This window comes from Lutra lutra, chromosome 12, assembly GCF_902655055.1.
Source record: "Lutra lutra chromosome 12, mLutLut1.2, whole genome shotgun sequence".
Taxonomy (NCBI): domain Eukaryota; kingdom Metazoa; phylum Chordata; class Mammalia; order Carnivora; family Mustelidae; genus Lutra; species Lutra lutra.
In genome coordinates, this window is record NC_062289.1 from 58,226,437 (window position 1) to 58,241,996 (window position 15,560).

Below are 15,560 nucleotides of genomic sequence, written 5' to 3' on the forward strand. Positions count from 1 at the left end.
TGTTCACTGTTTTGTTCAACGAAATACCATCGTTCCTAGGCCACACTGCTACAGAATGAAAACACACCAATAAAAGAGCTGAAAAGAATGTCTGTTGACATGCAAAGCTAATTAAGAATCCTTTTAATTATTCATATTCAATTCAGAAGAAAACAAATTATGTAGTAAGACCACTCATCTGTGCTAATCTGCTATCATTTAGCTATGGATTTAGAAATAGAAATGTAGATATGATCTACATTTGTCTTTCAGCATTTTGTAGAGGAAATATTTTCTTTGATTGATCTGAAGTTGTCTTCCCAATGTATGTCATGAGTACATCCAGGCCCCTGAGAAGTTACTAAGGAAAAGAAAACCTTTTTAACTTTGTCCAACCCTATGTTTCCCAAATTATTTGATCCAAACTCATTTTCCAAGGAGCATGAAAGTCATGCCAAAGAGTTTGGTAAATACTGGTTCCTCACATTCCAGAAGATCCCACCACACAGGCCTGAAATGATACTTTGTAAGTCTGGTCCACTTTTGCTCTTCCGTTCATACCTTTGGACCTAAATGAGATCCTAAATTTATCAGCAACTATTAGAGACTATCTTCAAAGCAGAGGATTGGGATTTCTGACTTTACCTTAACAAATTTAGCAGTATTCTGTTTTATCATGGATTTTTATTGATATTTTAAGACAGAGGGCAGCAAATTTTTAGGCAAAGGGCAGATGGTTAAATATGTTAACCTCGTGAGCCATATGGTCTCTGTCACAACTACTCAGTTCTCCCGTTGCTATGTAAGAGCAGCTGTGGGTGATATGTAAGCAATTAAGGCTGACTGTGTTCCAATAAGACTTTATTTGCAAAAGGAGGCTGTGGGCCAGCTGACTCGTCTTTTAAGGTAATTTGTAACAGAATCTAGTTTTTTTTTTTTTTTTCTTGTAACTAAAAGTAATAGTCCCAAATGAATACTTTAGAAGGCAGAACATGGAGATCATATAGAAATCCTTCCTGACATCTATAATGATGCCTTTTCTATGGGGGGTTTTGAGCCTCCAGTTGCAATTTGCCTTTCCTTTAGTTGTGAATACATGGCTGCCCCATGTAGCCATTTTCAAGTTAACTTTTTACTCATATTGTTCACCTTTTCCAGTATTGGGTAGATGCTCTGTTTTTGGTAAGACACTACAATTGTTCTTGAAAGCAGAGTAGGTCACATTTTCCTGAATTAGAAAACCTCACAGGAATGTTGGTTGAACAACAACAGTCAATGACCAAGCAAATGTTACATGTATAAACTTGGTACAACTTTGTGTAACGGGTATTAGGAATCCCATTTTACTGTTTGCAATTGATTATATCAGTATACAAAATTGCATACTATGTCCTATCAATAAAATTATCTCTGTAGTACCTCAGGAGTCCTCCATCTTCTGACCCAACGGGAAGTTTATTCATCTCACTTAGCGAGACGAGAAAGTTTTCATTAACAATGTGTGAAAGACAATTATCCCACTTTTGAACCCAGTCGCTACAGTTGTCTAGTTATAAGGGGCAGCACCGTGCGAATGGTGCAGAGGGATGTTTCAAAATATTATGCAGCAGCAGTTTTGGGTTTAATTGTGTGCAGATGGTAGATGATCTATTTTCCTTACTCGCTGCCACATTTCTAATAGCACCCAGGCTGTTCCATGTAAATTAGTAATCTTTCATGTAAGCCTGTCCTTAATTTTCCAATATTTTTTCTTTGCATCATTTTCCGGCTGTATCATGTTAGAACTGACGTTTTAATTTTCTATTTTCCCCCCAATATCTGTGTGTCATAAATGTTAACCATTTAAACACAACTGCTGAGCTGTGCAGGCAAACCCAAGCACCCCGACTGGTCCACTTCAAGACTCTTAATCATGTCTTGGGTCACATGTGGTCCCCGACAACGACAGCAAAGGCGATTACTCATTTTCCTTTCTTGAACCAATGCTTTCAGATGCATTTTTTTATTCAGTCCCTTCATGTGACAAAATAAGGTTCCTAAATGGAAATGTTCTTCGTGAAATTTAGTTACCAGAGAAATTTTTCTACCTAAAAAATATTTTTAGGGAAAGAAGATAATGTGCTCCACAAAGGTGATTTTTAGCAAGAAGAGAAAATATTGTGACTTCAGCAGCAGAATTTTAAGTAACCTGATAAATTTTAAAAGCCTAAAGTCGGGATTGTCAGAATTAGCAACGAATCATTCAGACACTATGCTCAATAGCAGTTGGAAACACTATTCAGTCTAGAGCCTTATTTAGGACTTATGTTTTGCTTTTATTTTTTATTTTTTTTTCCCCTTCGGTTGATCTACCCCAAATCTCAGCCAAAGCTTGCAATTGTGTCATAGTTAGAACTCAAACTGCCTGATGAAAGCCTGTTTAAGGGAAAAGAATTCCGAAAATTCAACACTTTGCTATGTTCTTTTTTTTTTTCTTTTTTCTTTTCTTCTCTTTTTGTTGTTGTTGGAACAAAGTTGAGACGATGTGATATACTGATCGAGATTCTCCTTGCTAGCCTAGCTTCAGTCTGGCTTTTTCTTCCCTCATGCATGCTGACCTGGGAATCTTCCTTTGCCATAGCTGCGATAATCGTGACTCAGCTTACAACACCTTACATTCGCATCGCCCCTGCTGCAGGCGACGACCAACTGACAGGTCAGACGTTCAAGTATAGATGAGTCATCTTGCCCATTTCCTGCTCATTTTTCTCAGCTTTGTTTCCCCTCTACATTTCCTCCTTTGCTTAAGGCTTGTTTACGATGTTTCAGACTCTTGGTACAGACCTGTGCCCGCATTAAATTAAGTGATGTGCTTGGCCTCTTCTGTGTGCGCATTTATACCCACGCATTAAGCACAACGCCACTGCATGTTTCCATTGTGTGTTTGTCTGTTGGTGTGTTCCTTTCGAGCCTAATGTTAAACAGAATGAAATTTGCTGGACTTGCAGTAGCAATGCCATCCAACAGGATTTCAGTCAAAATACAGAGAGACGGATGCCCCGTTATGCAAATTAACCTAAAAAGGCTTTGCAGGGTGAGGGTGAGGGAGGTTTACTTTCCACCTTGTAGGGTCTAGTTTGCACACACATTTAGTAACACGCAGTCTTGAATTGGAGCCACCCAAAGCTGTTTGGGGTGACACCATTCAAACAGCTTTTCATGTACTTACAACTGCAGCAGAGCTGATTGCATTCCTTCTAGAACCAAAGTGTTTATATAAAGCAGTGACACATCTGCAAGTCAAATGCATTGAATAATTTAGAGAAGTTTCTAAAAAATTGAATGGCTTCGAGTCACGGAGTTGAACTGCGTGATTCTCTGTAGAAGGAAAAGCACACAGAAAGAGAACTTAGCTAAGAGAAATTAGATTGTCCATCCGTACTGTCTCTAAAGGAGTATGGACATCTGCAGAAACTCCTAAGGAAAGAGCCCAGTCAATTACTCCAGATCGAAGGTGAGTGGCGAGAGAACCCCAGAAGACAAATTTTTGTCCCGCAGTAAAAGCAAGCCACGGTCAAGATGTCTGACAGAATTACATGGACAGGGTTCAAATTCTGGTCTCAGGGACATCATCGATGTTGTAGTTTGTGACAGGTTGTAGAACATTCTGCCACTTTCCATAGAATTCCACTCCAGCAATTGTTTTAAGTGTATGCAACAAGGGAATATTCTCTAACGTTTAAGGGGGAAAAAAAGTATAGCTTAACTCATGGTAAGAATTCATAAATGTTTAAGTTGTTCTGTGAGCTTATTATTTTGGAAAATAATAGCTACTGAGACTCAGGAAATGTACAGACTGAGTTTCGTAAGGTGAAGAAATGTAGGCTAATTCTACTTCTTCCTCCCCTGGAATTCTCTACACATTTCCAGTCCTCTGTTTCAGGGCCTGAAAGCTATAAAGTTATTATTAACCATTCTGCTTCTGTTGCTTCCAAGTTTCTTTTCAAGCACATTTCTTTCACCGATTCAAGTCCTACTTATTACAGACTCTTTCTTACCCTGAATTTCTGAAGTGCTCTTCCCAAACAATAGAAGTGCTTAAGGGGCAGTGTCTCTCTTAACATAAGCTTTCCACTCTAAAACCTTCCTATGTAAGGATTGCACATGGCCCGTGGTCAGGTTAGGTGTCCATCGTGGAGGTAACCTGAGATCCTTGAGCAAGTCTGACCCCCAGCTGGCACCAATGTTGTCAGCTAACCATTAAAAATGGGTTGGCCCCACTATCCTTTAATAAATGCTGTGCCGTTCTCAAGCTTTGCCTGTATCTACTACTTCCATATTAAGCATGCTGTTTACTAGACATAAAGTGAGACTTCTGAACATAGATTTCTCTCTAAAACTTGCATAATTAAGAAGATACCTCATAAATCAGCCTCCTTCCCAATGCTTTCCAATCCAGCGTATCTTGTTACTTGGGAACTAGTCTGTGAAGGACACATATATTGCTGTACTGTATGGCTGCCATTCATTTAAAGGCTGCAGGAGATCTCCATCATTTATTTTGGTTTATTAGAGATTAAAATGATGGAGTGTTAGAATAAGCCTCAAAAACCAGTAAAAAAAAACCCTACTCCTGATCTTTTTTTCAGTATTTACCACTGGTCTTAATGATGGTTAATCTAACCCAGATAAAATCAAAATCAAGTAATATTTCTTTTGCCTTTTCCATTTGCATCAGCCATCAACTTTGATAGCGGTAACACTGTCTTTTTTAATAGATTTATTCATGAGTCATACTGCAAGCTTGAGGCTTAATGTGTTCAATCACCGATCTGACATTTATTGAGCACCTTCTGTGTGCCAGGTATAGATCTACTGACTTTTATAAAGAGCTTCTGGATGGTTACCCAGGCTCTGGCATCAGGCATTTTGCATTAGTCACATCAAAACCCATGTATATACATGCTCTTAGGAGTGAAAACTTACCGTCATGCTCGTCATTTAGCAGTTAGTAAAAGACAACAGTTTTGTAACTAATGGGCGAAAAGGACATGGATTTCCAAACCTTTCTCGTCATGCGGAGCAGCTTAGGAAATGGTCTCTGGGACAGTTGTGAACACTGCACATCTGTGACCTATTTAACAGTTGTGATTTTGTTTATTCAATCAATATCGTCCCTTCCAGAAGCCAACAGGAGACACATGAGGGATAGATACGCCCTCCGCGGTGTTTTTGTTCATTCTGTTGTATCTGTGCTGACATCATACTCCTACAAGGGCTGCTCAAGGCTGTACTTATCTAGGAAGCTTTAGGGAGATAGTTCTCTGCAACATAGTTCCTTCATCCCAGAACATGACATGTGTGGCTTGAGTTTTCCCTGGCATGTGTGGGCCCTCACTCGCTCGCCTAACAAAGAACACAAGTGCCCTGGTGACCTGATGTTGGCACCAGGACTATGCCAGACATAGCAGAATTCTCCTATATTTAACTGATCTGATTCATTGAACAAAGGCAGATCAGACCGCAGACCGCTAGTGCATTGGATGAGCAGGCCTGTCACTGTGCTGGGGAGTGTGTCTTTAATTTGTTGTCCTCAATCAAGAGTGAGAATACATCATTATGCACATACAGACATATACCGACACATTAGTTTAACTGAAGCATAGACCTTAGAAACCATACTGCTAAGGCTACTCACTGAGTAAGATGCACTCTGATGTGTTCTATTCTGTTCCATCTTATTCTGTTTTTTAAAAAATTCTAGTCACTACCTACTAAGCTGATTTCATTTCTCACTCTTGGGTTGTAACCCACAGCTTTAAAAAACACTTTGCTCAGCCACTGGATTTAGGAGTTTGTAAAAGGAAACAGAATATGTAACTGGAATAAAGGTACTATCTACCTCAAAACCACTCTAAAGAGTGCACACAGAGAAAGTTCTAGAAACTGGAAATACTTCTGGTTTCCACTTTGTTCCCTTTATTATGTGATTAATTGTCTGCAATATAGTACTGCTTTAGGAAGAAAATTAAAAGCTGTACATGCTAGAAATTTCTCTTCAAGATCTTTTAGTTAATTTTATAAATATCTGTAGGCTGTTTATTTTATATTAGGATATTTCTGTTTATGATTTAATAACCCAGCCAACTCTGAAATGCTGTAGAGAATGTTTTCCTTAAACAAATTTTTTATCATCTGTTTTGGTTCACCCATACATCTAATATGATAAGATCTGTATCTTAGAATATTTATAAACAAAGTGACTTCTGGGACTCAAGTACAGATCAGATATAGCAGAGCATGTAGAATTACTTGCTAGATATAATTAGTGCTGGAGGAAAAAAAAGAGAGAGAGAGAACTAGCCAACAATTATTCCCACACAGTTTCAAGTTTTGAAAAATATACATGTAGCATATGTCTGTATTGTCAAAGGTAAACACAGCTGGACATTAAAGCTGTAAAAACAGATTTTATTCAGTAACTAGCGACTGTAGGGGATAGAGGTGGGCTCCATTTTGATTTGTGCAGATGGGACTGGTGTTTTAAAAGGAGAACGAGGGGGTAGGGAGGATGCAAACAAGGGCTCAGTGGAGTCAGGGCAGTGAAAAATTACAGCCATCAGGAAGGGTTTCTTGGTACACGAGATCCCCACCTGGTTTGCTTACTGGCATTTATCCAAGTTGGGTTGCTGCCCTCCCCTAGGAGCTGGGAAACGGGCCCCGTCTTCAGGTGTCACTGGAACAAACCCTCAGTTCTTCGGGCAGCCTCGAGTTTCCGCAGGCAGGCATTTTAAGGGGGATCAGATCATCTAAGGATACAGCCTCGAGTGGTTAGAAACCATCAGTGTTCAAGTCTTTACAGGCCAAGGTTGAGGACTAGGGTGGATAGAGTTCAGAGGAGCCGTCTGGAGTTTGGTCACAGAGAGAATCTTGCCAATGTGTAGGCAAAGTGATCATGAGATCAATTCCAAAGAATTTCTTTTTCTCCTTAATGTAGCTCTTAAAACAAATAGAGTTTTATTTAATTTATTTATTTATTTAGGAGCATGTACACATGGGGGTAGGGGCAGAAGGAGAAGGGGAGAATCTCAAGCAGACTCCTCTCGGAGGCAAGCCTGACAACAGAGCACCATCCTATGACCCTGAGATCATGACCTGACCCGAAATCACAAGTCGGACCTATAACTGACTAAGCCACCCTGGCACCTCAATGGAGTTTTTTTCTTTTTAATGTAAAGTCTAAAACATGGAAGTCCCTGAACTCTATCCCACTGAAGAAGTCAAGCCTCTGAATGTACGAGAACCTTCTGTGTTCTGGGCTCTGTGCTGGAGACTTGCACAGGCCTTATTTCACTGAGAGAACACCGTCAGTCTTCTCAGTTGAGAAAAGGAAATGCAAAGGGATTAAACACCTCCACGGGCCCCAAAGGACTGAAATGCAGTCAAGTCAGGGAGAGAAATCAGATTCCAGGCCTTGTGACTTGAGCCCTGGGCTCTTCTAACCTCAGCATCTGTTTGAACTTCTCCCTCTGAGCCCTCCGTGCCCTCCACGCTCTCCTCTGTCCCTTCCTGGGCCCCTCAGGCCTCACTTACTTCCCACCCGGCCTGGATGCCCCACACAGCCCTTTCAGATGGGTTTTTTTTTTTTTTAATATTTTTATTTATTTATTTGACAGAGCAAGAGAGAGCAGAAGCAGGCAGAGCAGCAGGCAGAGGGAGAAACAGGCTCCCTGCTGAGCAGGGAGCCCGATGCTGGGCTTGATCCCAGGACTCTGGGATCATGACCTGAGCTGAAGGCAGAGGCTTAACCCACTGAGCCACTCAGGCGCCCTCGGGTGGGTTTTTATTGACACCTGGATGCTCTGGGCTCCTTGCCCCCTTGCCTTCACCGCCTATCATCCTGGTTCCCAGCCTGAGAAATCCCATCACCTGCTTGCCTGGCTCCTATCACACTTCAAGTGTTGCTTGACAAATGGCAGGACAGGCAGATTAATTCTACTTGAGGTTGGTGCTTTTCCCCTCACCTTGATGTCTTCCGCTGATCAGTGAATGTCCCCTGCATACACATTTATAGGACACTGCCCTCTGCTCCCACCCAGCTCTTCCCTCAGCCCCAAGCCCAAGACAGCCAGCTCAGGCCTCCCCTTCCATTGCTGTGCCCTCTGTCCTAGGCGAGCTGCCCTTTGCCAGCCATGGCACATTCGGCCTTCCTCACAGCCCTGCAGATCCTAGCTGTTGGGTCCCAGAAGCCACCTTTTCCTTAGGAACAAAAACCATAATTGAGGTTCACCAGCAATAGCCCAAGGAGATTTCTCAGAACCTAACTGATAAGTGGGATCTGTAGCAAAGATCAAATTTAAGTATACCCTGAAGCCCTAACACCATCTTTCCAGAACACGTGTTTCTCCTGCCATCTTTACAAAGAATGAAGGAGAGTGCTAGATCCTATTTGTCTCTCAGCTCATGGATTTTGAGCCGTAGGCAAGGGCTGACGCTAGGCAGGAAGCCCAAATTAGGATCTAAGTTTGGTGGTGACTGCAGGGGGAGGTACATGGGGAAAGGTAAGGACCTCAAATCCTTTGTTCCATAGATGCTCATTAGTCAGTTGCCAGAGACCATCTGCAGTGGAAACCCTATACATTGTCTAATCCAGTCATTCTCAAACAGTGCTTTGTGGGTTTCCATGGGATTCCTCTCACACAGGCCTCTGGGCTGGGCACCAGCTGTTAGAACAGTTATGGGTAGCATGGCGGGTGGAAACATGGGCTTGAGTACTAAATCAGTCAGGTTCAAATCCCAGCTATGTCGCCTACCAGCAGAGTGACCTTGGGCAAGTTACTTCAAATCTCTGTGGCTCAGTTTGCTCATCAGTGAAATGGGAATTTCAGTTTTACTCACAGTAAAGTTGTGAGGATTAAATGGAGCAAGTGAAGTACTTAGCAAACCCTCAATTAATGTGACCTATTAGTGTTTTTCTGCCTTAATACACTCGTCAATTATGGGAACAACACAAACCCTTTCATTCCTTCATTGATTCATCAAGCACATGTTTCCTGAATGTCTGCTACATACGGTAGACACTGTGCTAAGCTCTTGGGATATGCCAGTGAACAAAGCTTATAAAAACTCAGATATACTGAACAATTGTATCCTATGTCTGTACTCACCTCATCCCCAGCCCCTATAATAGAGGTCTTTCTCTCTACGTAAAAATATATAAATGAAGGAGCGCCTGGGTGGCTCAGTGAGTTAAAGCCTCTGCCTTCAGCTCAGGTCATGATCCTAGGGTCCTGAGATAGAGCCCCACATAGGACTCTCTGCTCCATGGGGAGCCTGGTTCCGCCTCTCTCTCTTTGCCTGCCTCTCTGCCTGCCAAATAAATAAATAAAATCTTAAAAAAAAATATATATATATATATGAGTGCCTGGGTAGCTCAGTCGTTTAAGCAACTGCCTTCGGCTCAGGTCATGATCTGGGTTCCTGGGATCGAGTCCCACATCGGGCTTCCTGCTCAGCAGGGAGCCTACTTCTCCTTCTTCCACTTTCCCTGCTTGTGCTCTCTCTCTCTTTCTGACAAAAAAAAATCTTCAAAAATATATAGATATAAAAATATATCCAGACGTTTTCACTATCACTTATATACTTAGCTCTGCCACTTGCATTTTACATTTAATAGCCGATGAATTCTCCTTCAAACCAATACATATCAATCTTAAGACATTCGTTTACCAAGTTGAAGATTGTTCTTCTGTAGGGCCATGTGATGATCTTTTCACTCAGCCCCTTGTTCAGGGACATTCAGATTTTCACCAATTTTTTTTTCCTGCTAACAACAATAATCACCACCACAAACTGGATAAATAACTGGATAAATAAAATAAAATAACTGGAATAAAATAAAATAAAATAACTGGAAAAAATAAAGTAAAATAAATAACTGGATAAATAAAATAAAAAACTGGATAAATAACATAAGAAACTGGAATAAAGAACCTTGTATGTGTTCTTTCCATTATAACATTTATTTCTCAGTGATTCCCAAATTGGTGTCAAAGGCCAAGTTCATTTTTTATGTACAACTGGCCATATTCCTTTCCTTCCACATCGTAGCAGTTCATTCCCAAGTACCTGCTAAGCACCCCTTCCCACAGCTCCACATGCTCTGATACTTACCACCTCATGCTTCCAGTATGGTGCGTGAAGATGGGATTCTCCTGACCTTTCCCGAAGCCAATAGTCATTGACCATTTGCATTTCTTCTTCTCTGTTCGTTCATACTTATTCCTGTCAGTCACTCTTGTTTTGACTCCACAGTGTCTTTTGGCTTAAAGAAGTTTGCATTTTCAAATAATCAATATGTTCCCATGTTCCTTTATTTCTCCAAGGTTATTGTTTTGGCTGAGAAGGTGTTCACATCTCTGTGATTATTCAGCCAGTCCCCTGAATTTTAGTTCTCGAATCCATCTGGAAATGACCACTGATATGGTGTGGTGTATTGCCAAGGGAGAGGTCTAGCTTTTTCCAGAGAGACAGCAGTTAGACTGGCTCTCATTATTAAATAAACAGTAATTTTCTTACAGAATTGAAATGCCATATAGTCACATGTTAAGATACATGTATAGATTTTGTCATGGTCCTCTTTGGGTCTTCCTACATATTTATCATAATTTTTTATTATGATGGCTTTTATGATATTTTATTACCTGATAAAACTAGAATTCTCCCCATACTCTTTGTCAAAAATCCCTCCCCACTGATGCCTCCTTGTTTACTTTATCAGTCCTTATGATGGCCTAGAGCCTTAGATGTCTTCCCCACTACACTAACATATCTGTTGTTAACACTGATTCCACATCCGTTGCCCTGACCTCCCTGTTGTTCTCTTTGGCCATATCTGCCATGCTTCCTCCTTCTACCTTTGCTCCCACTTTCCCCTTGCTTAGGAATATTCTTCCCCAGACATCAACTTGACTAACCCTCCTACCTCTAGTACTCCTTGCTCAAATCCACCTTCTCAACAAGGTCAGCCATGAATACTCACCCTTCTTCCTACTGCAGCCTTCCATGAGATCTCTCCCCATCCTCTCCTCACAATTTGTCCCCTTAGGCTGCTACTTTCTTCCTTTTTATAACCCTCCTCACCTTATGTGCTTATTTCTGTTTGCTCCTGTCTTTCCCCCCTCATAGAATACAAGCCCTTGAGGACAGGAATCTTCATCTGCTATTTTGTGATATATCGTAGGCACTGAGAAGGTGCCCAGGGTTCTCTATTTGTAAATGAAGTGGTAACTAAAATTGTATTTTAACCATACTGAGTAGTTCAGAGGACTGGATACAGCTTGAAGATGGTGTGATTGTTTCCTGAATTTGAGCTTAGTCAGTGGCAGAAACAGCAAATGCAACAGTCCAGTGGTGGAAAGTAGCATGACGAAGAATGAAATATTACAAAAAAAAAAAAGGCCCTCATGGCTGGAGAGCAGAGAACATCCTGCAAAAAGGATGTGTGATGAGTGGTCAACTTGTACAGACAGACAGAGGCCAACTGAGACCTCAGAAGTTACATGAAGGACTTTCATGTTGATCCTATAAGCAATGTGCAGCCATTGAGGTATTTTCAGAGGTGGACAGGTTCAAGTTTGCACTGTACACTTCAGCCACACTAGAAACATTGGAGGGCAGATGAAATAGGCTAAAGATTGGAAGAAAACTCTATGAAATGGAAGATTGTCCAGCAGCCTAGAGAAAAAAGAACAGAGGGAACGGGTATGAACAGAAGAGCTAAATGCCAGCAAACAGATAGAGCCTCAGCTCCGGCCCTGGGGTCTTGATAATCTGCAATCAGCATAGAAGAGCACATGGTAGGGAATTTAAGTGACAAGTTCAAACATATCGAAGGAACGCTCTAAGTACATTTGAGATGGAATGGTTTCATTCAACCTCTTGCGTGAGTTACCCACTTCATTTATTTTGAGAGCTATTTACCAGGGTATTCATATGAATCAAAATTGACAAAGAACATAAAGGATAATAAAACTCAGCAATATTATTTGAATATATGGTCACTCAGATAAAATCTCACCACCGTTCGCTGCAGACACTTATATTTTGTCCTTTTAAGAGTTCAGTCATTAGACTCATAAAATGTTGTGTTGGAGACTGTTAATTTTGTCGACTAGGAAATATATGTAGAAATATTTTTATCTACTACTACAGGGGCTCTATTTCTTTTATCTTGATACTTCCTACAACCCGCCACTCAGTGCTTTGCACTTGAAAGACACTCAGAGACCAGCTAAAATTTCTGGTGGAATGAATTCATGTGTAAAAGTTAAAATTCCTTTAGAGGCATGAGCCAATTTCCACACCCCAGTTTTTTTTTTTTTTAAGAAAAATAATATCTGTACCACAAAGGAGCCCCCAGCTATGGCTGCCATCAGGAGGAGTGGGACTCGGGGGCAAGGCTGGGCCAAGTGTCATATAGCCATCCCATGGTTAGCCTTTGTTAGCAAGTGGGACATGCAGTTCCAGTCTGATAGAACTAAGTTATAACTTTGCCATCCTTGAAATACTTAGCTTTAGGGAGATAGGCTCTGCCCAGCTCCCAACATGTCCACTGTCCATACTGTAGGAGAGAAATGTCACTCAGTCATCCCTTATGTGAAGAGTTTCTTGTCCCCTTGGGAAGCTTGATGTGTAATTAGCTCTGTGTTAAGAGATGCAGAGAATTCAAAATCCAAAAGTGCAATGCTCCTCTCAGGGCTACCAAGGATCTTTGTTAAAACCAACATAAACAAACAAACAAACAAACAAAAAAACCAACATAAACAGTTGACTAAATATTCCACGAAAAAAAAATTTACCAGTATCTTGAACCATTTGTAATAATGGTAAATGTTTAATGAAATAAGTTGACATATATTCAGCTGTGCTCCAAAAAATAGTACCTGTATGATAGATTCTGTCTCAGTATCAGGAGCTTTGATTTAATCTTTAGAGAGAATTTTGGGTAAAAATAAAGGGAAGATAATGCCTCCTTTAGGCTTTCCTATAAATGAAAATAGCCAAACTCTTCATTTAAGCTGATAATCCATTTATTGGAAACAGTGGCTGAATTAAAGCTACCATTTTCCAATTAGTCAGGTATCCTCATTTTTCAGGTACATTATCATATCAATATGGGTGACTAGCAGTTCATGTGGCGCCTTATCATAGGCACTCTCTTTTCAAACAGTGAAGGGGGGGGATGTATATACTACACATCAGTGCTATATATACTTTGGCCGTGGAGGCCAATATGGAAGGTTAGTGAGGGGAGAATTTGGCTGGAGAATTTCAGCATCTCTTATAAAAGTTGCTTGAGGATTCTAAAAATTTCCTTTTTGGCCGCAAAGAATATAAAGTGAGAGGAAATTTTTATTCTTTCTGCAACACCAGCTGAATGCATTTTAATGGGCTGTAGTGTCACTGGTGATTTATTACCCCTTTTTGTTCTTTTATGTGTTATATTTGTCATTTTGCTATGGCAGTTTCATCTATAAAACAGTATAGTTACAAGGAAATGGTGAGGGGATACAGGACTGCCATGGGAGATTCTGTTGCTTTTTCCTTGTCATTTTGGGGAAGGAAATACTGAGTCAAATGTCAAGTGTTTAGTTTCAGAAATAATATATTTTAAAAGATGTATATTGCACCAAAATAGTATTGTTTTCCATTTTTGCTACATAAACTTAAGAATTTCTGCGTAACAATTTTCAATATAAGAGAACAACTTCATTTTTCAATATCCTTTTGTGTTTTCCCTTCTATCAGCAGGGTGATAAAGGAAAATATAACAATGTATTTAACTGTCTTTTATTTGCTTATGGCAGAGAGCATTCTGTCTTGAAAAGTGCAAATTGAAATTTTATATTTTAGGAAATTTACCTTTTAATTTCAGTATGAATCTAGGGCATTGTGCAGGTCCAACACAGATGCTGCAATAAAGTTTTGAGCTCAAAATAAACCAAGCCTTTGGTAAGAGATTCAATACATTGTGAAAAAGAAAGTGCATACAGTTTGAAAACTAGTTCAAGATTTTTACATGAAAGATTTCATATTGATGAGTTGAATTATCCTTGCCTTTTTTCTAAGGAAAGATATTAAATTTTATAGTGAAATTAAATTAATTCATCCTTGATATGAGTAAACATGGAAAAGTCCTGGATATTTTAAAAATATTTATCAAAATTGAGTGACACTGTCTATTTCTCTATGTCTTTCTCTTCAACCTAGTGTCCAGCACGGAACCAGACACATAGTAGATGTTCAAAAGCATCTACTTGTTGATAGATATCAATCCTGATATTCTGATTTTCATCCTTTGTTTTAGACAAATGTAACTACAATTTAAAATAAGGCATCAAGATTAATTCTGACAGTTTTAGGTGTAAGGCATCTGTGAAATTCATTCAGAATTTGTAGGCAAAGGGCCATGTTCTGCTGTCGTGCAATTAACTTTTTGGTTGGCTTTGAACTAGTCTCTTTTATAAATAAGTATCTTTAGAATACTGTAAAATACTTACTATTTGTGAGAGGGGTTTTTTACAACATCTGTGGATGTGATCCAATATACGTACTCAGGATGGAAAGGAGTCCGAAATTCCTTCATGATCTTGACACAGCACGATATAGAAGAGGTAGCAGATCGAGAAAACACTGAGGATAGATCTAGAATGAATAAATGTCCCTTTCAAAGAAAGAATTCTTATTTTAAATGCTTTGTTGACCTTGTAAAAGAATCAGGGGACAATCAGGATGGGCAAGTGAAAGGAGAAAAGCACAGTCCTTCCAACAGGGACAGATTTCTTTTGCCATCTTGACAATATCGGTCAATGCCAAGACGTGTTCATCAGTGACTCCAGTGGGCTAAAAGGAAGGCCTAAAGTCTTTAAAAAGAAGGGCTTCTAAAATTCTAGCAGGTTAAAATTTCCCAACCACACACCCCAACACACACACACATACATACACACAACTTTTAGAAATGTCATAGTTGCCAAGGTGAGAGGATCTTGGGTGATATCCAATTCGTTCTCAAACCCTGGCATTTCTAGCTTGGCCACCATACATTCTTTTTCTTTTCTTTTACTTTTTTTCTGAACATAAAACACATTTACTTTTTATTTGTAAATAATGTTAAACTTTAAGTTACAAAAATAAAAATATCACAGAGAATACTGGTATATCCTTTATCCCATTCATCTGTTGGAAACGTTTTACCCTATTTGTTCTGTCATTTGCTCTCTCCCCACACGTGTGTGCCCACACACATATGGTTTTTTTCTGAAGGTTTCAAGAACAACTTACCCATGTCATGACCCTTCACCCCTAAATATTTGAGTGCATACTTGCTAAGGATAGAGATATTCTATTATATAATCATACTAGAGTTATCAACTTAATGGATTTACTTTAACTCAGTACTTTACTTTCTTATTCCAGTTTTCCAAACCTAAAATGCTTTTTGTGACATTTCCCTCCTCCATTACAGGATGTAGTCTAGGATTAGTTACTTTATTTGGTTTTATGTCTGGTCAGGGTTCTCACTGTGGGAAGGCTGTGCTAGG

At 39.9% G+C, this 15,560-nt stretch overlaps 1 protein-coding gene across 11 annotated transcripts in view; it reads left to right on the plus strand.

Moving 5' to 3' along the window:
* The window catches only part of PTPRM (protein tyrosine phosphatase receptor type M), an 801,682-nt gene that overhangs the window by 543,411 nt on the left and 242,711 nt on the right, over positions 1 to 15,560 (plus strand). The window contains exon 14 of one of the 11 annotated variants that reach the window (XM_047696721.1): positions 2,600 to 2,674. The exons of the other annotated variants lie outside the window; for them this stretch is intronic. Coding sequence (XP_047552677.1) covers positions 2,600 to 2,674 — 75 coding nt within the window. The remainder of the gene's footprint in view (positions 1 to 2,599; positions 2,675 to 15,560) is intronic. 11 annotated transcript variants of the gene reach the window in all.